The following is a 26,281-nucleotide window of genomic DNA, read 5'->3' as shown; positions in this document are numbered from 1 at the left end:
GCAAGCAAAGATTCTCAATCATCAAATCTTTGTATAATGATTTACATCAAAAGTTTCAAGAATAACAAAGAGTATAATGCCTCCAAAGATGATTCCAGCTGTTGTTAACCAGAAAGCAATCTGCAAGAAAAAGTTCTCAATCATCAAAGCTGAGCACCAGCAACATTACACACCCACATAAAAAGTTCAGCTTTTCTTTGCATTGGAAATCAGGCGCATATTATGAATAACAAGCCTTGATCTTAGAAACCCAAGCAGCTAAAGGTTATCCTTACAATAGAATTAAAAATGGAGGTGCTGGGAACCACATGTAAATGTGGAGCTTAGAGGTATTGACTGAGTATAACACAAACATATTGTTCAAAGAGTTGAAGCATCTTTGGTCCTTGCTTGCTTTATTATCTGTCCTCGCCATTTTTGCCCCTTTGAAATCCACTCCTTGAGATGTTGATCCACCTTGATGCATCTCTCTCACACTCTCATCATAATTTTTAACATGGTATCAGAGCCAAGATTCCCCTTGCATCCCTCTAGCTCTCGTCTGGCCTAACGTTCCAGTGGTGCTCTTGCACTTCCTCGCTTGCCTCCTCTTCCTCTCCACTTATTATGCCCTGCCTCGACCCTCCCTCAGTGGTGTCTAGGTTAGGAGGAGAATTGAGCTCCAAAGGTGGGAAGGTAAAACCAGCGAAGCCAGCAAGGGCTTTAAAGACTGATTATATACATCTATTTGGGGCTTTTGGAAGCCTGGGCTGGCTGTTTTGGACAGCCAACTAGTTCTCCCCCATCTTGGTCCATTCCTCTCTCACTATCTTCCCTGGTCCTTGCTTCCTCCTTCCTGCATGTGCTTGCACTAAATCCTTGCTTCTTTTGAGCCCAGGGAGCTTTGGACAGCCACTTAACCTCAACCCTCTCAGCTTTTCCCTCTCTCCTGCTCTCTTCTTCCCTGCTGTCATTCTCTCCCAAGTACAAGGCTACTATTGCTACAAGAGCTGGAAGCATAAGGCATGATGTATGGCAAGACACTGTTTTCATGAGGAGATATGACTCATCTGGCACAAAGACGGTATGCAAGTTTTGTGAAGAGACATTGAGTGGATCAGCTACTCACATTCGACCACACTTTTTATGGGAGGGAGGCCCTGTAGGAAGAGTTGCCATCCAATTTTTTAGGGAATGTTCTTGGCACACGGAGATACCCATCCAAATATGCAGATATTTAATCCCTTCTCCATCTTCCGAGTCATGGACCAAGTGTTCAAGCCAAGGTCTTGATGGAGCAACCAAAAAAGTGCATAGAGGCAACAGTTACATCATCACATTCAGATACTGGGAAAGTGGAAGGTTTGGGTGTGTCACACCATCCGAGGCACGACCATACTCCATCTATATCGCAAATACAAGAAAGTACATCTGTGTAGCCTAACCTCCATAGTGCCCTGGTCCCTAGTTCATCCCATGTATCTACTCTATTCGTATCTGATGAGCTTTCTGCTATGATGGCAGCTCCTCCATGGTCTCCTACCAAGGACACGTGGCCCAGCAGCAACTACTCCTATACAAGTGCTTGTGCAGCAGCATACCTAATGCATGAGGAAGAAGATGCAAAGGATCAGTTTTTCTTCTTGCAGTATACTCGAAATCAAAAATCTGAGCTACTCACAACTCGAATTCTCTTAGACTCCTCAGACCAAATTCTCACAGATTTTCTAGAATCAAATGACTTCTCAGTCCCTTGGTGTCTCACAGATTCTTAGACCCTCACAAAAATCTCTCAACCCAGACGCTTTGATACCAATGTTGGAAACTCAGAGAAATACAAACTGGGATTGATCACATGACAACTTCAAGCTTAAAGTACATGATACCACTCTCTCACTCAGAATATAACAAGACCTGAAGCATATGCAATGGAAGATAATCAACGATATGAATTCACTCAAATAACACTTTCTATTAATCTGACACCAGCGCAATCCGACCGGGTTTATAGCCCTTACAAAAAAGCTTTAAACTGAAGACCCGCCAGCTGGATGACCTACACGATGTCTATAGAACCAAAACCCTCAATAAGGTGCTTCCTACACAAATATTAGTCATATGCCTCTTTGTGTCACTTTATTGGTCAGTGCGTCCATACCGAAGCTAGGCCTCCTTGAGTCCTTCCAAGTCTTGGTAGATCAACCCAACCTGCTCTTCGAACATGTGATTTGAACAGCATATTCGTCTGCCAATGTCCCATGTCAAATCAATCCACTGCTGCAAGAACTTGATAGTCTTTGGTGCTTCATTCTCCCTTGTTGCTGAAAACCAAGAAACGAATCTCTTGTAAATATCCGCACCATGCAAAGCTCACAATATTTCCTTTCATGCTCTGAGGATGACTTCTAGAAGAAATTCTACTATGCACTTGCTGCTGCTGTTACAGCAAGAACATCATCCTTCACCACTGAGCATTTTTTAAAACTTTATGGTGCATCTTGAGGTTGATATGACTTGACTGGTTTTTTTTGTAATGGCACTTGTTCAAGAATTTTATTGGCTCGGTTCTTTGGTAGCTAGCGGCATTTTGGCAGCTTGTTTTGTAGAATCTCAATTAATCTGTCGGTTGATCTGGTCCCCATTCACATTTAGGGGGGCGATGTTGCCAAGATTATCATGGGGGGCTAAATCTCCTTTGATTCTACAGGTGGCCTTACCTAAGGTTGTGAAAGAATGTCTTACCTAAGGTTCGGGGGCTGCACATGTGATTATAAGGAGTGGTGCTTTGGAGTCTCGTTGACATAGAGGCTCATCCAATGCATGGACAGCCATGAGAACTTTTGTGCAGAAAATGCGCAGAAAATGTGGCAATGGGAGCTAGTGTGGCTGGTCAATCGGATTACAGTGGCTTCGGGTTTTAAGCACAGAAGGAAGTTTATAGACTTCTATATCTACACCAAGAGACAACAATTCTCTCCCTCTTTGTCCAAACTCTCTCAAGCACAAATGAGATTCCGTTCCCAGTCTTTGGTTTCATAGAGCTCTTGTAGATCGCCCAACCAGCTGGCCTTCTCTCAGGTTTAGATAGTTTAAAGCTTTTTTGTAAGGCTTACAAACCCATTACGGTTGCACCTGTTCTCAAATTAACAGTGTGTTAGTTCAGTGTCATAATATCATTCTATTGCATACGCTTCAGGTCGAGTTATATTTTGAGTAAGAGAGTGATATCATGCACTCAATTCTGTGTTCGGCTTGATGTTGTGATGTGATAAATCCAAGTTTACATTTCTCTGAGTTTCCAACAATTGGCATGAACTGTTCCATAAGCCAATCCATACTATTGTACATATGCTTCATCCCTTTTGAAGGAGCCTGCAAAATGGAATGATTGGATGCTTGTTAACAGATGGACAACGTACTCAAAGGAAGTCCACACACAATCAGAACAAAACAGGTGAGGTGATGGTGACAAATCTTATAATTATAGATATTATTTTGGCTCCATTGTCATTAATGCATGCACTCAATTCTGTGTTCGGCTTGATGTTGTGATGTGATAAATCCAAGTTTACATTTCTCTGAGTTTCCAACAATTGACATGATCTGTCCATAAGCCAATCCATACTATTGTACATATGCTTCAACCCTTTTGAAAGGAGCCTGCAAAATGGAATGATTGGATGCTTGTTAACAGATGGACAACATACTCAAAGGAAATCCACACACAATCAGAACAAAACAGGTGAGGTGATGGTGACAAATCTTATAATTATAGATATTATTTTGGCTCCATTGTCATTAACGCATGCATGCAAGTGGCCATATGATTGTAATTTATTGCTTGTTTTTATTTTTATGATGTGCTACAATAGAATTGAGGACGATAACATAGAGTTCCACAATGACATGGGTATTAATCCCACACAGGTGTGAAGGAAAGAGACAACAGGGTGTCTGCTCTTACTTGCAGGAGAAATTTGGAATCCTCAACCCCTCATTCAAGAAGTTAGCTCTCTGCAGCTCTCACAAGATTGAACCTTAAGTCTAGCTGAGAGCCCTCCCTGCTATGTCTCTATCCCATGATGCAGAAGAAGAGTTGATTGCATCTTTTCCCAATCTGAATCCAAAAAGCCTCTCGAGCATGGTACCAGTACTCTGATCTATGATCTCCAGCATGGTACCAGTATTCTGATCTCTGATCAAGAAGATGTTGCTGCTCCTGGTGTGCAAGAGTCACTCTCTCATGAGCCCATGATTTTGAAGGGTGCTTCTCCTCCTTCCTCTCAAGAGAAGCTAGTCTGCGTCTAACAGCTTCTCTTGTAGGAGGATTGAAAGTCTCCTCTCAATTGCTACCTGATGGTAGCATCATAGAGACGCCTGTGCAGCTGTTTTCGAAACTGGAATCTTAGCTCCTCTAGATATCCATGATCTGCTTTGAGATCTCCTCATTCATGTGCATGAAGTCTAGAAGTTAGCTTGTGGAGCCTGTGGCAGCCATATCTACAAATCTCCCTCCAAAAGACAATGTAATCGGGTGTATAAATATTAAGCACTCCAATCTGAGAGCCCCCAACAGGAGGATGATCAAATAATTTCTAGCTGGAATCAAGGCGCCATGTGCTACGTGACAAAAAACGAAATGCAAACTCCCCACATTATCCAAGAGCATCGAACAAAATGTCTACCTAGGCAAGAGCTTGCCTCTCCTGGCACATTGTCCTACCCCAATGCCTATCAATGACTTTGTGCTCTTAGTCTAATGACCTGCTTCCTATAGCAGGTAGGGATCTCATCGAACCCTTGGGAGAGAACGGTTGAAGATCCTACCTAACTTGGGAGTAGACAAGGCCCCATTATGGGTGTAAAAAGAAGATTCTTGTATGAAGACAAAGGTAAAAACTCCACTAGGGAAACAAAAATATGTGCAATGTGAGTCAAATGAGCCCAAGTTGAAGGTGAGTGGCACGCATATGGCTGCATCGAGATCTCTGGAGTCTAGAGAATCACATCGAGGGTATGTGAGCTAAAAGATCTTGATACTCTCCTAATGAAGATCTACAGGCTGAGTGCTCCATCAACCTTCTTAATCCTGTAAACCTCTTGTGCAGTGTGTTGCTCTTCAGCCTCTAGGTGATTTGTAGACTGGACTGCCTCAATCCTGATGGTTCCTGGTGGCCTTCATTCATGAGGCCGTATGACATAGAGACCAAGTGCTCAGGGCACATAGACGAGATCAGAGTGCTCAGCCAGGACTCCACCCAGAGAGTGATCACTAAGTTTTTCTAGTCTGATAGCATGGGCCAGCAAGCCCTAGGGAGACAGCAGGAGCCGCAGCCTGGAGCAAGAGATATGATAAACCTATTAGCTTTTCGATGCATAAATCAAGCTTAGGGATCTTCCCTCCATGTTCACCAGACCAAGGGCACAGCTGATGGGTGTGAGAGTGGAGCTTGTTTGACGCACAGCCATCACGAGGAGACCACAACAGACCACGCATACTGACCAACATTAGGCTCCATCACAGATTTGATACTGCCGCAGCCCCCACAGCCCTGTCCACCACCAGAGCGTCTCTCTGTCCACACCTTCTTGTCCATTTCAGCCGTCCGGTTAGACTTAGTGCCTCAAACAACATAAAGAGTACCAAGTGACGCAACACTGCAACCCCATGCTCTCCATTGGCTCAAACACTTTGTACTAGTGTTTATGTTTATGTTTGTATTTGTCTTGGGTGCAGATGCCAACTTAGAGGCTCCACCCATTTAGCTTATTGTATCTGGCTTTTTCAGTCTCATAGACCCTTCAGCCTTTGAAAAACTTCAATAAACTTCCTTCTTTCTTTCCGCTGCACTGGTAGACAGCCAACAGTGTATGCACTGACGAATAAATAGGGCCCAGGGCTGGGCCCCATATTATAGCAGCCGACCAGCCCATAGACTGGGCCAACCCAATCTGTGGTATTTTTGCAGACAGCCAACTGGTTGGTCCAGTCAGCTGATCTAGGGCCAGGCCTACAAATGTCCCCAGCCCCCATAAACTGCTGTACTCCATGACCTGTCTGTAGGGTCTTCTGCTCTAGACATCTGCTGCACCTCCTGCAACTATGTACTAGCTCCAGCCACATGCCCATGCTTCTGCCGACCTGATACATTCCTCTACGCAGACATCTACTTCTGCTCCTGTTCTGAGCCTATGCCCTACCTGCTCCTCTTCTGAGCCTCTGCCCTATCACTATGCAGACACCTACTGCTGCTCTTGCGACTGTCTGCAGCTCTTGTACCTGCCCCATCTGCGAGTCTGCCCATCATCTAGGGCATAGCAGCAACCCCTTCTTGCTGCCCGCATGTCAACCTGCATGCTATCCATGTGGGAGTCCTGCACTCCTCTCAGATCTGCTCCCCATCGCATTCAAATTACATACATTCCTTGTGATTCTTCATCATTAACTGAGACAAAGACATCTAAATTGTATATGTGGCTTTCGCCTTAGTTATATGTGAGTCAGAAGCTCGACCTATTGCATTATAAAGTTAAATTAAACAACATGAGTACACAGTTTACAATTGGATTGTTTTTTACTCCTCTGTGTGGAAAAGAAATCATGGTTCAACTTGAATAATTGTTTCAAGCAGTGAGGCTGCCAAGCAAGTGGTTGAGAGATGCCTTCTCCTTTTAAGGCTGATAGGTCTTTGTGTTGGTGGGATCATATGATCACCTCCCCACTTGTGAGCCCCTATATCAAGAGGACATGGGGGAGGTGTACCAGCAGAAAGAAAAGGGAGAAAGAAAGAAAGAAGGAGAGTTTATTAAAGTCTACTAAAGACCGATGGGTCTATGAGACTGGTAAAAACCTGACACAATGAGCAAAAAGGGTGGAGCTACTAAATGATATAACTAAGGCGAAAGCCACATAGACAATTTAGATGTCTTCGTCTCAGTTAATGATGAAGAATCACAAGGAATGTATGTAATCATTAACTGAATCACAAGGAATGTATGTAATTTGAATGTATCACTAAAATTGAGACCCTCCATAACTAACAGTCCACTTTGACATGACGACCCCTGCAACTGAATTTCATATAGAATAAACAAAATTGATGCTTGACTGGAAAATGTCTCAATGGAAATCAACGTGCAATATTCTTATACTAGTCCTCAAGTATATAATAATGTAGACAACCAAGAAACATACTGCAGGCAGAGTGTCGTATTATTACTCAATGAACTCAGGTGATACAAGATTCACTTACCATACTTCCTTCCAGATAAGATCTAAGATTCATTCCAAATATACCTGCAAAAAGGAAGAAGCAGATTTGTTTCAGTGCTAACACAGAAACTTAATATGCAGACCCAGCGAGTGAGAACATAAGTAATGATTGTTAAAATGGAGAGCAAATCAAATTCAAATAAGGAGAGTACATTTAATAAAAAATCAGTTCAAAGACACCTGACACCTTTTCTTTTTTAAACAATAGCTTTTAGGCGTGAAAAGTGGTTAAGGTGGGCAGAACTGAGCTGCTACACTAATAGTTGATAGTTATTTAATGGTTTAACTTCGGTATCAATATTAAATCAGTAAGCTTCAGATTTTCCTGGAAGATGAAGGACAAAATCAATAACAATAATGTAACACAAGTATGCAACCTCCCCTTCCTCTCTGCACTGCTGCCACTGCTGCTCTTTGTGGCTTCTCCAACTCCCTGCTGTTCTTCTCATGTAAATATTTCCATGGAAGTAGCACCTGCCCTTCTTCCTGTTGTTATCTGGTTTTCCTCTGTCTTTGATTCTTCTTTCTTCCTTCCTTTTCTTTATATGTTTCTCATTCTCTTGGGTTTTCTTCCTCATGCCCTTGTTTTCCCGAGCTTTAATTTCTCTCCACCATATTTCCTACTTTTGTTACTTCTTCATCCCATTCCTCCTCTGAGTATTTCTTGCTGTTCATCCCCTCTGATTCTTACCCTTTTCTTCTCTTCAAGGTGGTTATAAATCCTTAACTACCTTAGCTGGTTACTTGATCATGGGTTAACCCTTCTCCTAATGTGCATGGGTGCGACAACTTTCTGAGGCCTCGCGTACACCTGCCAGGACATCAAATCTCACCAAACTCTATTTGAATCAATCTTAACATAGAATGACATCAGTTGTGTGCTTTGATTACCTTAAGCATTGGCCAAATGCCAGCCTCTATCCTAAGTAATGTCTTAAACACCAATGACATTTGATATATTGTTACGTCAGCCATAATCCTGGGAGTGTGGATATGGTGAAGTGGGAAGCCAGAGAGCTCGACAGTGCAACGGTGGACATGCGAATTAATGCCTAGCATTATAGAAGAATGCCAAGAGGGGTCAAAAGATTAAGGTCCTTTGAAAGGACACTTGGCAAAAAAGGGGTCCACATGTCATGCACTGGGTTCAGGGGAGATTCTAGAGAAAAGCTACAAAAAAAGGAAGGAAGGACAAGGAACTCAAGAGAGAATTCACGGATGAAGGTAAGGGGAGCACTCGACGAATCGTGGATGGGTGGAGAATTCGAATTGGGCCCTCTTTACAGTGATGTTTCATTGGTATCAGAGCCAAAGGCGCAAGACATCGTGACGTGCCACATCATCTAAGGTCTTTTGACCTTTAGAAAAAGCCACGTCATCCCTTTCTTTTTTACCCCTCTCTACACCCTTTCTACATTCTAAGCTTCCCTTCCAAGGTCCCAAGGTGTTCTAATCCTTCTTAGCCTCACCGAATTCAAAGAAGAAGATCGAAGCGAGGACTTTGAGATAGAAGAAAGCGGAAGAGGTCGGAATTAAAAGAAGATTTTGAGAATCGAGTTCGAGGAAAGCGAAGGCGAGATCAACAATCAAAGAAAAGCACATCGACTTCGAAGATATATCCAACGCTTCGAACAAATATCAGGGAAGTGGGCACTACATTTTTCTCTCTGACATAAAGCGTTTCGCTTTAATTTCTGGAAAAAAAATGTCTTTGAAATGACAACTCCGGGGGATGATATGATTAGGGAGGCTGAGGAAAGGGCTAGAAAGGGGAAAGCAATAGTTGGAGAGGAAACACATGAGAAAGTACAAACTGAAACGCAAGAGGATAATGTGGAAATGGAGGATATTGATTACAGTGATTATGAAATTCCGTATGCGGAATTCACTAAACTTGAAACTCGAATGCAAAATATAGAAACACAATTAGGGGTTATCAGTGAAACACTAAAAACCCTAGCTGAAGCTATAACTAAGATAGCCGATTCTCAATCGGTATCTGTTACTGAAAAATCACCGATTCCTCCTAATCAAGTTAAGAGGTCCACCTCTCGACTTAGAGGAACCTCGAACATCCTCAAGGACTTAAAACCGCCAATTTTCAATGGGGAAGAAAAGGAGCGTAATAAAGATGCGATTAATACGTTCTTGCAAAAATGGTAAGACTTCCATCGACTCAAGAATACACCCCCTAAAAATCAAGTTGTGGAAGCAAGTCTTTCCCTTGGAAATAAAGCTTATAAATGGTGGATGAGCCTCAGGGAGAATGATAGAATTCCTAGATATTGGACTGAGTTTAAACAAGCCTTCCTAAAAGAGTTTTTACCGGAAAATGAATTAGAAAGAGTGTGGGAGGCTTGGGACAATTGCACTATGGGTAAAAACGCTCCAGTACATAGCGAACTATAGGAAGACAGTCCTTAATCTGAAGGGAATTCATGAATTCCAAAACATAAGGGGTTTCATGAGAGGTCTCAAAGACACTTATAAGATTGAGGTGAAAAGAAATTCTCCTAAAACCTTCGAGGAAGCCATTAAGTATGCCCAAATATACGATGATACAACAGGAAAATTCAGAGTTGGAACTTCGGAGCAAACAAGTTTTATTCCAAAGTTCAATAAATTTCCCAATTTGAAAAGAAAGAAGCACTTTAAGAAGGAAGTTCCTCAGGCACCACCTAAGAAACCTCAAACACAAAATTATTCGCTCTTGAAGAAAGAGGATTATGAAAGAGCCAGGCAAGAAAATCTTTGCTTCAAATGTTTGGACAAAGACCATGCTGCTTGGAACTGCCCTAAAAATAAACCGGCGGGAACTAAAGTCCCAAATAGACCTCCACAAAAACAAGTGCATGCGGTGCAAGTGTTGCCGCTTAATGGTACTGAAAAGTACGCTGAGGTAGAAGTCTATCATGAGGATAGCACCCACATGCGTTGTCTATCATCGGCAATGTGGCAGCCCACCATTGGTCCTCATGATTTAATGAGGATACATGGAAAAATTAAGAGGCAAAGAGTAAGAGCGATGGTCGATGATAGTGCAACACATAATTTCTTAAACTACTCGTTAGTTAAGTAATTAAAATTGCCTGAGAGTCCCAGTGCCCATAAATATGTAGTCTCTTTGACGAAGGGCAGTGATAAAAAAGTTTGGGACACCATGATATATGGTGTAGAGGTGGATATTCAAGGCTATCAAGATGCCTTGGATTTCCAAATCATGCATCTCAACCGAACAGATGTAATGCTTGGTCGAGAATGGCTATATAGTCTTGGGCATAGCTTACAAAGGAGTTATCTTAATAACTCCATTATGTTTGAAAAAGAGAGTAGAGTCTTCCAGATTCAAGGAGAACACGATGTGCCTAACTCTCCTCTTATTTGTTCAATGGAATTGGAACGACTACTACACCAAGAAGAATGCGAGGTATATCTTTGTGAACTTACTTTTATTGGTGATTTTATGTCTTCTGCATCGGAAAGAAGTAATGTTGTTTTTGAAAATGTTAAAAAGTATAAATCTTCTTTCAATGATTTAATTTTAAAGATGTTTTTCCGTCTGATTTACCTGGTGGTTTACCTCCTGAGAGAGAAGTAGATCATAAAATAGATTTCATTCCTGGATCTACCCATGTTTGCAATCCCCCATATAGGCTTAGTCAAACAGAGGAACATGAGGTCGAAAGACAGTTAACGGAATATCTTAGGAAAGGACAAATCCAACCAAGTAGCTCACCTTGGTCTGCACCAGTTTTACTGGTAAAGAAAAAAGATGGTACTATGCGTTTATGCATAGATTACCGAGCACTAAATAAAATCACCATAAAAAATAAGTATCCCATGCCTCGCATTGATGAGCTCTTTGATCAATTGTAAGGGGCAAAATACTTTACTAAAATTGATTTAAGATCATGATATCACCAAGTACGAATTAGGGAAGAGGATGTCCCTAAGACATCATTTCGTACTAGGTATGGGCATTATCAATTTAAAGCAATGCCATTTGGATTAACAAATGCTCCAGCAACTTTCATGACACTTATGAATAGTGTCTTAAGGCCATATTTAGGAAAATTTGCTATAGTATTTTTAGATAATATCCTTATTTATAGTAAAACTAGGAAAAAGCATTTGGAACATTTGCGAAAAGTGTTCCAATTGCTTAGTGATAATTCACTCTTTGCTAAAGAATCCAAATGTGAATTCTTTGCAAAAGAAGTGAAATACTTGGGACATATAATATCCCAAGAAAGGGATCGTATGGATCCTAACAAAGTAAGGGCCATATTGGAATGGCCACATCCTACAAATCTAGAAGAATTACATATATTCTTAGGTTTGTCAGGATTCTATAGGAGATTCATCCAAGATTACGCTAAGATTGTTGTTCCGATGACGGACCAGCTTAAGGGGAAGGGAAGCACCTTCAACCTCAAAAGAGAAGTTTTAAGAAATTAAAGATAGCTATAGCCGCAACTCCTGTCTTAAAAGTAGTGGATCCCAATGAACCATTCGTGGTTGAGACAGATGCCAATGATTTTGTTATTGGGGCGGTACTTATACAAAAAGATTGACCAGTAGCTTTTGAAAGCAAAAAGTTAGATCATGCCCAACAGAATTACTCGGCATATGAGAAGGAACTATATGCTATAGTATATGCTTTAAAAAAGTGGAGGCACTATTTATATGGTGCAAAATTTGAGATCATCTTTGATTAGGAGAGCATTAAGTGGATTTGTAATCAACCAGAGCTTAAAGGTAGAAAAGCCAAATGGGCTGAGTTAATGCAAGAGTTTGATATATAACTGACATATAGGAAAGGGAAGTTTAATGTGGTAGCAGACTCTCTTAGCCAAATGCCAATTGTTAAGTAATTGAGTTTTACTCAATTTCAAAATGATTTCCTAGAGTCCTTAAAGGAGAAATGTGAGTTTGATCCTCACTTCTCTGAAATATGGAAAGCAATTAAAAATAGAGATCCAACTAATCAAGAGGCTTTCACTGAGGAGTCGCATGGAAATGGCGACTTACCACAGGTTGTTGATAAAGGACTCAAGTAGAGAAAATATACTTTTGAAGATGGCTACATGCTCTACAAGGGTAGAGTATGTGTCCCGGATGATAATGACATTAGGCGCCAAATCCTTTTTGAATGTCATGATAGTCCGAGTGTTGGACACCCGGGAATTCAGAAGACATATGTGCTTCTGAAAAGACAATTCGTTTGGCCTGGAATAGGTAAGGACGTCCAAGATTATGTATTAAAGTGCCAAAAATGCTAGGTCAATAAGGCTGAATGCCTTAAGGTAGGAGGTCTCCTACACCCATTGGAGATTCCATCTGGCAAATGGAAAAGCAACTCCATGGATTTCATTGTGGGGTTACCAAGGACACAGAGGAGGCACAACTCTGATTGTGGATCGGTTGACCAAGATGGCTCATTTTATTCCTGTCAATGAAGATGTTAAAACTCCAGAATTAGCAAGACTATTTGTGGAACATATCTATAGACTGTATGGGCTACCAGCCGGTATTGTTAGTGACCGGGATAGCAAATTTAACAGCCATTTTTTGAGGGATGTGTTCAAAAGGTTAGAAACTTCATTGAATATAAGCACCACGGATCGTTCACAGAGTGATGGTCAAACTGAAAGGGTCAATCAGATCGTTGAGAATATGCTTCGAGCATATGTAAGTAAATGGCAAACTAATTGGGAACAGTATTTGCCCATATTAGAATTTGCATATAACAGTGCCAAACATTCAGCTACAGGTTTCAGTCCATTCATGATGATGTATGGATTTCAACCAAGAGCCCCAATGACAGTGGGACTCGAAAAAGAGAAGGTTCAAGCGGCCAAAGACTTTCTTGAGGATATGAATCAAACGCTTAAGTTAGCTAAAGATAGCATAAGAAGAGCTCAAGATAGAGCACAAAGTTATGCAAATCCCCACCGTAGAAAGTTGGAGTTTAAAGTAAATGAGAAAGTCTACCTTAAGGTACCTGAATCTTCAAAATCTCTAAAAACAGGTAAATGTCTAAAGTTGTCTCCTAGGTATTGTGGACCGTTCACAATACTTAAGAGGATCGGAGAGCTTGCTTACAAATTAGCCTTACCTGAGGGATGTAGAGTACATCCAGTTAGTAGACTAAAAAGAAAATTAGGAGATGATGATAATCTCATTGAAAATGAAGTCCTAGTTGAACTCATTGAACCTGCATCTTTACCACATGAACCAGAAAGAATTTTAGATAAACAAATAAAAAGAACGCGACATACTATATGGCAAGAATGTCTGGTTAAGTGGAAAGATAAATCTGAAGAGAGTTCAACATGGGAAAGGGTAAGCAGTCTCCAAAGGAGGTTTCCCAATTTTGTTTTCGAGGACGTAAACCATTCTTAAGGGGAAGGGAATGTTACGTCAGCCATAATCCCGGGAGTGTGGATATGGTGAAGTGGGAAGCCAGAGGGCTCGACAATGCAACAGTGGACACGCGAATTAATGCCTAGCATTATAGAAGGATGCCAAGAGGGGTCAAAAGGTTAAGGTCCTTTAAAAGGACACTTGGCAAAAAAGGGATCCACATGTCATGCATTGGGTTCAGGGGAGATTCTAGAGAAAAGCTCCAAAAAAAGGAAGGAAGGACAAGGAACTCAAGAGAGAATTCACGGATGAAGGTAAGGGGAGCACTCGATGAATCGTGGATGGGTGGAGAATTCGAATTGGGCCCTCTTTACAGTGATGTTTCGTGGTGGTGGATTTGATTTTGCTTGTTGTCAAATTTGCTTTGATTGTGGTTTCTCTGGATAGTGAGCTTATCTATGCCCCGATCATGGAGTACCAATGCTTCTCTTAATCATGGTCTTTCCCAATAGTATTTGGTACTCCCTTGATCCTTTGGGGAGATCTAGTACAATGAATTGCAGAATGAACCTAACTCCAACTATTTTTGTCCCTTGATCCTTTGGGAAGATTTACTATCCTGAATTGAAGAGTAAACCTACCAACTATTACGATCTTCAATTCCCAAAGGTTCCATTTTGGTGTGATCAACCAGTCTTATGTTGAATGGGGCCATCCTTATAGCGGCAACTGCATCTTGGCATGCATCATATTAATAGATCCAATTTCCAAGAAGCATCTCATTAAATGCAATTTTGTGCAGCACTTACATGTTGGAAGAAACTGCAGACTAAGCTTGAACTGCCTACTCAGTATGAGGTTTATAAAGAGCAGAGTGAGGGTATGTGCCCTGATTGACCTAACGCTGCATATGTGGATGTGGTACTGCATGAGGTTGCTGAGCCATATGTAGCAAGACCGAGGCTGTATTCAAAGTAGGATTCTTTGAGCTTCTACAGGAAATATATTTGCAGCTTGCCACTAAGTGCTATAAAGATAGTTTGCAAAATCCTAGGGAAGATGGAATGTGCAGGGTCTGTGATAAAAAGCGGACAATGAAGCCCATGTCCCTTTTTAATGAAATAAGTGCTCGGTAAGCTTTACACCTTTCTAATGTATACATCATGACTCATAACAGAACAGCTGCAGACAGGTATTATGCATGCAAGCATAAGAAGCACACATATATACAATATACCTGCTTGCACATAACATTTTTTTTTTCCCAAGAAAATTATTTCATTAAGTATGAATGAACACCGCGAGAGCAAGCTCAAATGCGGGAGTACATCATGCAATGCATGAGGAAAAAACATATATGAGAACATATCTGTACAGTAAATGTAAATTGGTAAACATTGCTATCGATATTCATGTAAGCCTGAATGTGTATGGCCATGTGCACAAAAACTTATTCAAATTATCGTGTACATGCATACATAAACATATATGTATCTGAAAAACATCATATGAGCAAGCATACAAATGCATCTATATGCTCACGGAACCACATAACAACTCCCCATGCAAAACAAACAGATACATGTTATGCTGGATAAATGCTTTCTGCTCATTTACTCTAATGCTTACTCCAAACAAATTGCCTAAGAGAGAAATCATACATGGATACAACAAAGGCAAACACTCCTAGGAAGAGCTTATACAAACTTCTCTTAGTCCATTCTTCTTAAAAGCAATTATGAAAGGTAGCAATCTGCAAATTGGAAAAGATTGATATACCTGCAATCAGGGCACCAAGCGCAGAACAAAATGTGCCCACTTGAAGAAGGAGCTCCAGCCGACTAACCTCTAGTCGCCTTGAACTAAAACAATTAATCAAGACACAAAAACTTGGAGTCTCAAGAGCTTCCACAAAATAACAAGGCCCTCCAGGCATACTCAAACAATTATCTCATTGTGGTTATTCATAAGATTGCAAACCTGAGATTAACAGCAATTGAATCCTCCATTTCCTTTGCTGAATCAAGAAGTCTCTCAGCTTGACCATGGCAAGATTCACACCTAATTGAGAGCAAAAGACAATGTCAGTAGATACAAAGGTCCCACTCAAGCAACATCCCAAGGAGAGCAAGAGCTAGGGGCTTTATCAGCAACGCCGCCTCCAATATGTAAACCTGCATAGCTTTTGATACATTTGTGCTGTCCAACTTCACACCACTCCAAACTATCTCCGATTCATATATCTGCTAAGTTTTTATAACCCATGTGCTTAGGTTGTTCATGTGCTTAGGCTGTTGAAACACAGTACTTATGAATGCTAGGAACTGAGCTGAAGCAACTGCAGATGCTCTGCAATAAGTTCCCTGGGGGACCACCAGGACAAAATGCTACTTTGAATCACAACATTTAGGAGAGAAAAGCAAATATGGAAGCTCTGTCCATAGAGACTGGGACGTTGCAAAATGTTTGGTTTGAAAGACCCTCATGCAGTAATACAGAATTGGATTGTAATATGCCTCCTAGTAGCAGACTATTCCATCGAACTTTTGGAGATTGCAGTTCATAGTTCACATCTAGTTCTCCGTTCAAACCTTAGACCACTTGAGGGACAACAGACCACCCATGCTCAGGATACAAGTCACTTTGGTGGCTACCTGGCCTTTCCCTTAGATCAATAAGGCCTCAACACATGATACAAGCCGATAACGATTCCATATTTCCTTTCTTTTCCTCAGTCTAGTAGGAAATCGCATCTTTTAAGCGGCCTTCCCTTCTTATCACTAATTATTCCAGGGATGACAGGAGCTCAGGGAAGTTCTTACATTCGCTCAGCACCCCACACCTAATTCCCTTTGTTGCCACAGTGTCCTTTGCATGTGTTGGGAGACACCCAGTGTATAGGTCCTCAAACTTCTAGATGTGTGTTCTTGCTCCCCATGTAAGTTGTGGTTCAGGCTCTTTCAGAGCAATGTTGTCATGCATATCCTGAGAAAGCAGTCCACATTTTACCTAGTAAGAGCCTTGTAGGCTAGATTTAGTCCCTTTAGGATGTTTAATGTTGTTAGTACTGTTAGTCCTATCTAGAATTAGGACATTTAGGACACTTAGTCCCAAGATAGGCCATATAGCCTATGAGTGCCCAGGGTGGTAGAATCTGCTCCCATCTCAGCCCCCACGTGCAGGTCGACTAAGTTTGACCTGCCGGCTCTGACTGCTGGTTTGTTTCAGATTGCAGGCTGTGGTCAGATTTGAAAGGCTACAGTTAGTCGCCCATTTGTTGCAGATCATCGTTGCACATTTGCTGTAGGTCATCCCCCATTTTCTGGTGCTGCTCGTCACCCAAAATGTGTGCAGATCATTGTTGCAATCGTCACCAGCAGGCACTGTCAAAATTCGCTGCTCAATAATCGCTTACTGTTCAAGGAGCAATCGTCAGCAACTGGAAACGCTGCCATTTTGGTGACTTTGGCCTGCAACAGACACACCCCCTTTCTACTTTGAAACCCACCATCTTCTTTGGAGGCATCACGTCTGGAGGAAGGTCTTCATTTCATGGCTAGTATAGCCACATTGCCCAGCTTCGATTGTACTACCCACAAGTCCCAGCCAGTCTTGGAAAATGTTTATGTTACCACAGGCAGGCTATCAGTACTGTCCATATCTATCCGTACCAAATATGTCCGTGCTGTCCACTTTACTCAGTATTGTCAGTAAAGGTCATACAGTCCACACTGTCCGTACAGTACGGAATCTCTGACTGTGCAGAGGCAATTTTATTTAAACAGGGATTTTGCTTTATAGCTGGAAAGCAATGGCCAACAATGATTTATTTAGGATGCTTGGAGCTGAAGTTAAATTCAATGGCACCAAACTATCCTATGTAGTGGTTGATGATGTGCCTCGTGTTCGTTGCCAAAAACCTTTATGGTACTATTGCATACATGTGTCCCAGGCACCCGCTACCATTATGCCCGTTGCCATGGTGGTGGTACTATCTCTCCAGAGCATGCACATAATGATGAGTATGACTCATTCCAGTTCAATCTAGCTATGACAATAGCCTAGAGGCTTCAAGATGTAGAGACAAAGGTGCATGCACCTAGAGAGATCTATTCAAAATAGTTCATGCTTTCTAAATATCAACTCGAACATAGACAAAACTTGTGCTTTTACAAGTACACAACACTTAGCACACATGTCACTCTCATCCAATGATTAACTCATGAGTTTGAGCCCTAACATTTGGAAAAAGAAAGCTGATCTACAATGGTGTGGAAGCTTGAAGGGCCCTTGTTGACGGTCTTTTTCTTACCCCTCGTTAACCCATGACCCAGTGCTCGGACTTGGGTGTGTGCACAGATTTTGCAAGAACTTCTTGTTCTACAGGATGATCACAATGCTTGGGTTGCAGAATAGATGTCAAGAGTATGTGACAACCGGGTTTGTGCTGTGTGGGCGAAACAAGCGTTACTATGAATACAAATATGTAGAAATGAAAAAAGCATATTGACAGCAAAACAATACTTGTATTCAATAAAGAACCACTCAATTACAAGCAGTCGTGGTTGCAGACTCAATGCTCAAACTCTCCGTTGCTCCGCCTCGGCTGAGGCTCAACTCTCACTAAGAGTAGCTGGACTCGACTCTCGCTGGCCTATGCAGATTCTAACAAGACAAAACTAGAGGATCACAGCACACGAATGAGTCTTGTGTGTCGTACCTCAGACTCACTTCCTGAGTACCTACAAATTCAAGCGGTTGAGGATGCCGCCTCCCTATTAAGGACCTCGGAATATGTTGGACCGCTACTGCTGGTTCGCTTCTCTATGTTGGCCTAAATTGGCCTTTCCTGTGATTTGAGGTCGCATAGCTCAAACTGTCAATGTTGATTACTTGCCTTCTAAATGGTCTCTATCCGAGTTATGCATGCATGGTGGCTGACCTATCTTGCATGCATGGTCTCAACCCTAGATCATCGAGATAACCCAAGGTCAAAGTCTCGCCTTGACTTTACTTCTACTCTGATCTCACAGCTACTAGTGTGGCTCCCGAATGAGCCTCTTCTCTAATGTCGGAGGTTTGTTGAAGGGCTATCGTTGGCGAGGCACAAAAGGAAGTCTTCTTTGTTTGGGCGTTGGGCGCTATTGTTACAGAGGCAATGGAGGTTGGTGTGCGGAGGGCTTCAAAAGTACTGATGGGTAAGGCTTGGTCCTCACACTCCGGCTCTCTACGTGGCGACGATGGTGGCATTAGTGGCTCTAGAGACCAAGGGTAGAGCCCACTAATATCAATGGACACTTGCTCCGAATAGTTGCACCATGCTTCGATCCAGTTCCGTACCACCCAACTTAACTCTGGCCGATGATACCAGCCCGTATCTTCAAAATGTGGTTGGTAGCAATATACACTGGATGGAAGGTCCATCCACTTTTCAATTTAAGGTCTACACACCATGTGAGCCTCGGTGATGGTAGAGCCAAACCAAGGTTGCCTTCGTTTGACGTATACGGCATCCTGTAAGTTCCATACTATCCAGTACAATCCATGCCTTTTTTTTTGTTTTTTTGTTTTGTTGGTGGTGGTGGTGGTGCCAAACTGATTTTGGGCCCAAATGGCAAAGTTTCATTTCAACCCCTTATGATCAAGTTTCATTTCAACCCCCTATGATCTCACCCTAAGCATCTACCTCTTGACTCTTGAGTCTCCCCACTCCATCTCCATCAAGTGACAAGGCTCAAGCTATCTCCCCTTCCATGTCTCAGCAAGCATCTCCATCTCTCTCCCTCTCCATTTTCATCTCCATCAAGCACCTATGTAACATGTTTGTGTTTCAACACACTTTAAAAGCTTGTATATATACCTACTCTAAAATCTAAAATCTCTATCTTTTTTGTGTGCATTGAACGTACAATGGGATGTATGTCTAGTACCACACTAATATCGAATGGTAACATGATCGTGTGCGTCAACCATGGGCCGAGCAAGTGTTCAAGAAGTCGCAATAGCTGAGAGAAGTAAACGGGAAGATTGGCCATTGTAGGCCAAGGTATGATTACAATTTGATTTAATATTGCTCTACGGAGGTAGTTTTGGAGCTACTGATAGGAGGAATTTGGAAGACTTTAGCATAAAGCCACTTATCAAGATGAAATGTCTTCCGTTGATAGTGATATTGTGTGTCTCCGCCGTCATATGACTCGAGCAGGTTCTTTAGCGGTCTCTGCATTCCAAACTTCTTGCCATGGAAGGCTAGCGAATGCACGCTGATCATTACTTTTAAGCATCTTCTTCGTCATTTCTGGCTGCAGAATGACATGAGGGCCCAACATCTTGAGTGTGATCTTCTGGCATTTAGCAAGTCTCTCTTCATGCTCAGTGGAAGAAAAGGGGGGGGGGGGGGGGGGGAGGGAATGGGATGAAGCCATGGCAAACATGAAAGAAGTGGTGATGGAAATATGGAGGATAAAAGGAACAATAGAAAGCTGTGAAGGACAACGAAGGTGCAAAGAGCTGGAAATACACTAATAAAAGATTTGAAGTGCTCTTTGAGACCACATGCATCGGGGATGTGCCGCCAACATTCATGATGCATGTGACACCTTGGCTAAAATACTCTCCGTGTCCACTCCATGATCATCCTCACTTAAGGTGAGATTGAGAACCTTGTACCACGTGTTAATTCCTCATCTATTCCAGGTCTACATGCTGTAACCAGACAAGTCAACGCTCGGTATGGCTTCACTCGGCTTCCATTGAACAACTACGGAATCACTTGCCCTTGTAAATCTTCGAGTTGTAGTGTGCCGTTATCAAAAAGTTCAACCAGCTTGTAGGATCTATTCAATCCAAGCTTAAGATTGATTTTCAATGGTCCTATCTTGGCATTGTACCGCCTTTCTTAAGATTCTTCAGAACAATGTGCCCATCATGCCACACTTTTTTTCTCCTTTGAATGACCCATTGTGACCAAGTCGCTCGGATGCGTAGCTCATCCAGCTCGACTAGCTATGGTAATCGTGTCTTGATTTCTTCTGGTTTCCCAAGTTGATGTTCAGCTGCTGCTCGGAGACTCGAGGCTAGAAACTCCAAAATGGTATACTGCCTCTAAACCAAATGCCATTCGAAAAGGTGTTAGGTTAGCGGTGACCTTATAGGTTGTGTGATAAGCCCATAGTCCAGCATGCAACTTGGTATCCCAATCTCGGCATTTGGGAGTGACACGGCCTGTCCATTGCACCATGGATTGTAAGCTATGGCAACTCAATGTATGACCATAAATGCCTTTGTCAACAACTCAAAGACATCATTCATAGAAAAAGTTCCTTGATCACTAATGGACTCAATCGGACAACCATATCTGCAAAGTATATTTTCAAAGAGAAACTAAGTTGCGGTACGAGCCAAGTTCTCTCTCAAAGCTTTCACTTCTACCCATTTAGTAGCATAATCTATGGCTGCCGTAATATATTTATTCTATGTATATTGAGCTGTATTCGTTTAAAGGACCCGTGTAATATGAACCCCATCATTGAAATGCTTCCCATGGCTGACTTGACTGTAGTGGCATGTGATCTTGCAAAAACGTCATGTTCTTTGACAGACATTACACCCCACACAGTGAGTATGTGCATCCTAAACAAGGTACTCACCACAGTCATGCCTACTTTCAAGCAGTGAGCTCGCCACTAGAGTGACCTCCAGCTCGCCCAGTGTGTGCCTCAGTCACTACAATAGCTTGTTCATGTGGCAACATATGGCTGCATCTGTACCTTGGCGGTATAGTTGACCACCAATTAAGCTGTACTTCCAGGCCTTCAAGGTACCCACGCTTATCTTTGGACAGGTGCTCGGAAAAAGTCCCTTGTGACACATAGTGTAGCATTCCATCATACTCAATTTATGTCAAATCTATTGCAAACAAATGAGCATTTGGCAATTCAGTAGCAACTCCTTTCACATCATCTGCTGCTGGTAACTAGGATAAACCCTCTACTCCTCCATGAGATTTACCCGGTTTATGTATAATTTTAAAATTAAACTCTTGCAGCAACAACATCCAACATACCAATTGTCCTCAGATCACTGTTTATTGATCAAAATAAAGCAAAGCCTAATGATCAACATAAAAGATGAATGAGTTTCCTAGCTAAATAGTGTCGAAATTTTTGCACACTAAAACCCATTCCAAGAGCTTCACTCTTGGCTCGTTGTGCTAAATTAAACCCAATAGCATATCCTGAGAGGGAAGGTAAGAGGGAGAAGTACAAGGGGGAGAGAGTGAGAGAGAGTGGTGACACAAAAGATGCGGGTGTGAAGTGATGAGCCACACCACAAACTCATAGGTTTTATTAGGATTAGGTTTTTCACCCTATGACTGTCTTAAGACAGTCATAGGTGTCATATCTTTAATAAAGGGGTGGCAATGTGCCTTTACCCCAACAACCTCCCTCCTAAAGGCCAATGTGCCTAAGGGGAGAAAAGAATAAAAATTACAGCAATATACAGTTACTGTATAAAAGACCATAAAATAAGAATGGTCTCATCCTAATCCCATGATGTGGCGGCAATGTGCAAACCGCTCTATAGGCAAGCTCTTAGTGAGCAAATCTGCAGGATTATCATCAGTATGCACTTTCACAAGCTCAAGTCGCTTGTCTTCCAATACCTCCCTGATGAAATGATATTTCACATCTATGTGCTTGGTCTTCTGATGAAAGACCGGATTCTTTGCCAACATGATAGCACTCTGACTATCACAATGCAAAACTGGCATATCTCCTGTAATGCCCAAATCTCCCACCAGCCGAGTAAGCCATATTGCTTCCTTGCAAGCCTCACCTTCTCCCTCGGGCTCTTAAGGGGAGGTACACTGCTTGAGCCTCCTCGCACACGCGAGTTTCTTCAACCATCGTAGGAGAGAGAAGAGGGAGCCAAAAGATAGTGAATTCAGCAAGTAGATGAGGGAAAAAGAGAGAGAGAGCAAACTGGTTTGCTGTGTGTAGAAAAGGGGTAGGGACAAATTTGGACATCCACTTACATAGTCCCTCCATATTTTCCACCTAAAGGACCTCTAACTTGGCCCTTTTTCACCTTCATTACAGCCATCCCTTCCCATAGAATTTTGCCCTCAAAATTCCATAGCGTGGTTGTCCAAAAGTGCAGCAAACAGCAATTACTAATCAATCCGGTAGGAGATAGGGGTGGTCCTGGACAATGCTTTCTGGCTGCCATGAATTTTCATCCTCAGGAAGTCCCCGCCACTTGATAAGATACTCTACGTAGGCCTGGTCTGGAGTACGTGGTCTCTGAAACCCACAATGCGCTCCAGGACATAGAGGATGTGGCCCTCTTCATCCATAGGTGGCAACTCTGGAAGAACATCGACATGCTGTCCAACATGTGGTTTCAGCAAAGATACATGGACAACATCATGGATCTTGGAGGTACTGGGTAGCTCCAATTGATATGCTACCTCTCCAACCTTGCGGATGATTCTGTAAGGACCATAATACCATGAGCAAGCTTTGTGTTGGTATTACCTTTCAGCGAGGCATAACAGTTCTTATGGAGACGCAAATGCGCATAATCTCCCCCAAGACAAATATCTACTGCGTTCATCCGCATATTTCTTCTGCTTGGCTTGGGCATCCTGCATATTCCTTTTTGCCAACTGCAGAAGGGCATCCATCCTCTCCAAGTCATAGGCATCCCGACCTTGCATCCGTACATTGCCTCAGACAGGCTCATGCCAATGGAGAGATGCTTGGTACTGTTGTAGCAAAAATCAGCAAGTGACAACCATTTATCCCAAGACTTCTGAGTATCATGTCAAAAATGCCTCAAATATTCCTCCACCCATTTTTTCACCCTTTCTAACTGTCCATCAGTCTCAAGATGGTGAGCAGTGCTAGGTGTGAGTAAAGTACCCACTGCTGTAAATATCTCCTGCCAAAAGTGACCCATAAACTTTGCATCTCTGTCACTGACAATTTCCTAAGGGAAACCATGATGCTTAAAGACATGTTCAATGAATTGCCAAGCAACCTGTGATGCTGAATACCGGGTCTTAGTGGGTATGTAATGGGCCTGTTTTGTCATTCTATCCACCACAACAAAGATGATGTCCCATCCCCTCTCTGTAGAAGGCAATCCTGTTATGAAATCCATTGCTATGTGTGTCCATTAGCCCTTTGGAATGGGTAATGGCTGCAAGAGGCCTGCGGGTAACTTGCTGCCCACTTTATTTTGTTGGCAAGGCAAGCATTCAGCCTGATATTTAACCACATCTCTCCACATGCCTTCCCAGGTAAAGCTCTGCTTGATTCTTTCAAATGTTTTAGTGATACCTGAATGTCCAGCCATGGGAGAAGAGTGCATTTCTTGCAAAACCAGCTGGCGGTGTTTTGATTTTGGCACTAAATAAATCATGTCTTGGCACCACAACAGCCATTATGCAATTTGAAATCCGGATGACCCTGACTAGAAGGCTTCTGCAAATCTGAAAATATGTGAGCTGCTTTAGAATTCTGCATATACTCTTCTTGAATGCCATGAATCCACTCTTGATATATGGTAGAGATAGCAAACAAATTGCAAGCCCACATGCTGGACAAGGCATCTGCAACCACATTTTCCTTCCCTTTTCTGTACTCAATGTCAAAATCATAGAATTGGACTGCAACCAACAACCTCTTCTACTTATATGACAAATTTGGCTGGGTGAGGAAGAATCTGAGTATCCTATGATATGTTTTTACCTTAATTTTACTTCCATACAAATAGTGGTGCCATTTCTTGAAAGCATGCAAGATAGCCACCATCTCTTGATCATAAACATGGAAATTGAGTTCTTTGGCATCAAACTCCTGCTTTCAAAGGCTATTACCCCGTGTTCCTACCTCAGAACAGCCCCCAATCCTTTGCCACTGGCATCTGCCTCCACAATGAAAGGACGCGAAAAATCAGGGCGTACCAAGACAGGTGCATGAGTGAGAGCAAATTTCAGGTCTTCAAAGCTGCATTGAGCTTCCCTTGACCACCCAAAAGCATCCTTCTTCAAGAGGTCAGTAAGAGAAGCTGCCCTCTTGGAAAATTTGCAAATAAAGCGCCTGTAGAAGGAAGCAAGACCTAAAAATCCTCTCAATTGGGTGGGATTTTGTGGCTATGGCCAATCTTTGATGCATTTCACTTTTTCAAGATCCACTCGAATGCCATGTCTACTCACAATATGCCCCAGGTACGCAACCTCATTTGCCATAAAAGTGCATTTGCTGGCCTTTGCATAAAGCTAATGCATCCTCAAAATTTCCAGCACTTACTTCACATGCTTAATGTGCTCTTGTCTATCCTTGCTGTAAATGAGGATATCATCAAAGAAAACAAGCACGCATCTGAAAAGAAGTGGCTGCAATATCTTGTTCATTAGTTCCTGAAAGGTGGCCGGTGCATTAGTCAATCCAAAAGGCATCACCTTCAATTCATACAAGCCCCGTTCTGTGCGGAAGGCTGTCTTGTGCTCATCTCCTTCTTTCACCCTGATTTGATGGTAACCAGACCTCAAATCTATCTTCGTGAAAAACTGAGCACCCTTGAGTTCATCCAACAAGTCATCTATCCTAGGGATTGGAACCTATTCTTGATAGTGGACTTATTTAGATCCCTGTAATCAATGCACACGCGGTATGATCCATCCTTCTTCTTCACCAAAAGCACCAAAGAGGCAAAAGGAGAAGTGCTATGAAAGTTCTTCTCAAGCAATTCCCGCACCTGTACTGCCACTTCCTTCCACTCAACCTTAGAGAGACGATATGGGGCTTTGTTTATGGGCTCACTGCCAGGTTCTAGAATAATGGCATGAACCACATCCCTCTTGGGAGGCAATTGGGATGGCATATCAGCAAATACATCAGCAAACTCCAATAGCAACTCCTGCATATCACAATCCTCAACATGGAGAATGCTACCCCCCTGAGATACTAATACATTCAATGCGTAGAGAGCATGCTCCTTCTTGAGCTCTATGGCTAACTGCCTTGCTGAAATGACCTGCAACTTAGGAGTGGCAATGCCATGCAATGCTACAGTTCTACCCTTGTGGACAAAGCTAAGTGATAGGGCATTTAAATCCATGCTGATTTTACCCAAAGATTTCAGCCAATTGCAGCCCAGGACAGCATCTATTGGGCCCATATCCAATGCCAAAGAGATCCCCAGCAAATTCATAATCCTCAGAGAGCTTGATCCCTGCATCTTGGCAACAAAATTTACTGACCAAATGCTGTCCATTTGCCACCTCTACTTTCAGCCCATGATCAATCTTAGTAGCGATCAGTCCCACCTTCTGTGAATTGATGAAACTGTGAATTGATGAAACTATGAGTGCTACCGCTGTCCACAAGCATGTGAACAGTCCTGCCATTAATTTGTCCTTTCAATCTAATAGTTTCAGCACTTTTAGCACCCATCAATGCATGAGAAGAGATAGCATAAATTGTTTGTTGCGCATCCCAATAGATCTCCTCCTCGTCCACAAGAGCATTACCATTCGCATCCTCTCGCGCAAGAAAAGGCATAGCAACCTAATGCTCCACATGAAAGACTTTAGGCCAACGGGCTCGCGTGTTACATGTGGGCTGAGTGTCATCGGATTGTATACCATGCATA

At 42.3% G+C, this 26,281-nt stretch overlaps 1 protein-coding gene across 4 annotated transcripts in view; it reads right to left on the bottom strand.

The window, feature by feature from the left end:
• The window catches only part of MGT10 (magnesium (Mg) transporter 10), a 69,221-nt gene that overhangs the window by 854 nt on the left and 42,086 nt on the right, over window positions 1-26,281 (bottom strand). For 2 of the 4 annotated variants that reach the window (XM_087379560.1, XM_087379562.1), the window contains exons 10-13: window positions 15,599-15,679; window positions 15,398-15,480; window positions 7,233-7,276; window positions 5-120 (exon numbers count right to left, since the gene is read on the bottom strand). In XM_087379560.1, the coding sequence (XP_087235686.1) occupies window positions 22-120; window positions 7,233-7,276; window positions 15,398-15,480; window positions 15,599-15,679 (307 nt within the window). In that variant the 3' untranslated portion in view covers window positions 5-21. Of the gene's footprint in view, window positions 1-4; window positions 121-2,137; window positions 2,301-7,232; window positions 7,277-15,397; window positions 15,481-15,598; window positions 15,680-26,281 lie in introns of those variants that run through there. The other 2 variants (XR_015541569.1, XM_087379561.1) reach the window with 2 other exon arrangements.

Source organism: Dipteris shenzhenensis, chromosome 9 (genome assembly GCF_047967505.1).
Source record: "Dipteris shenzhenensis isolate YYH24624 ecotype China chromosome 9, Dip_SZ_1.0, whole genome shotgun sequence".
NCBI lineage: Eukaryota > Viridiplantae > Streptophyta > Polypodiopsida > Gleicheniales > Dipteridaceae > Dipteris > Dipteris shenzhenensis.
The sequence above is the reverse complement of the archived record's forward strand: the minus strand, read 5'-3'. Positions and strand labels throughout refer to the sequence as shown.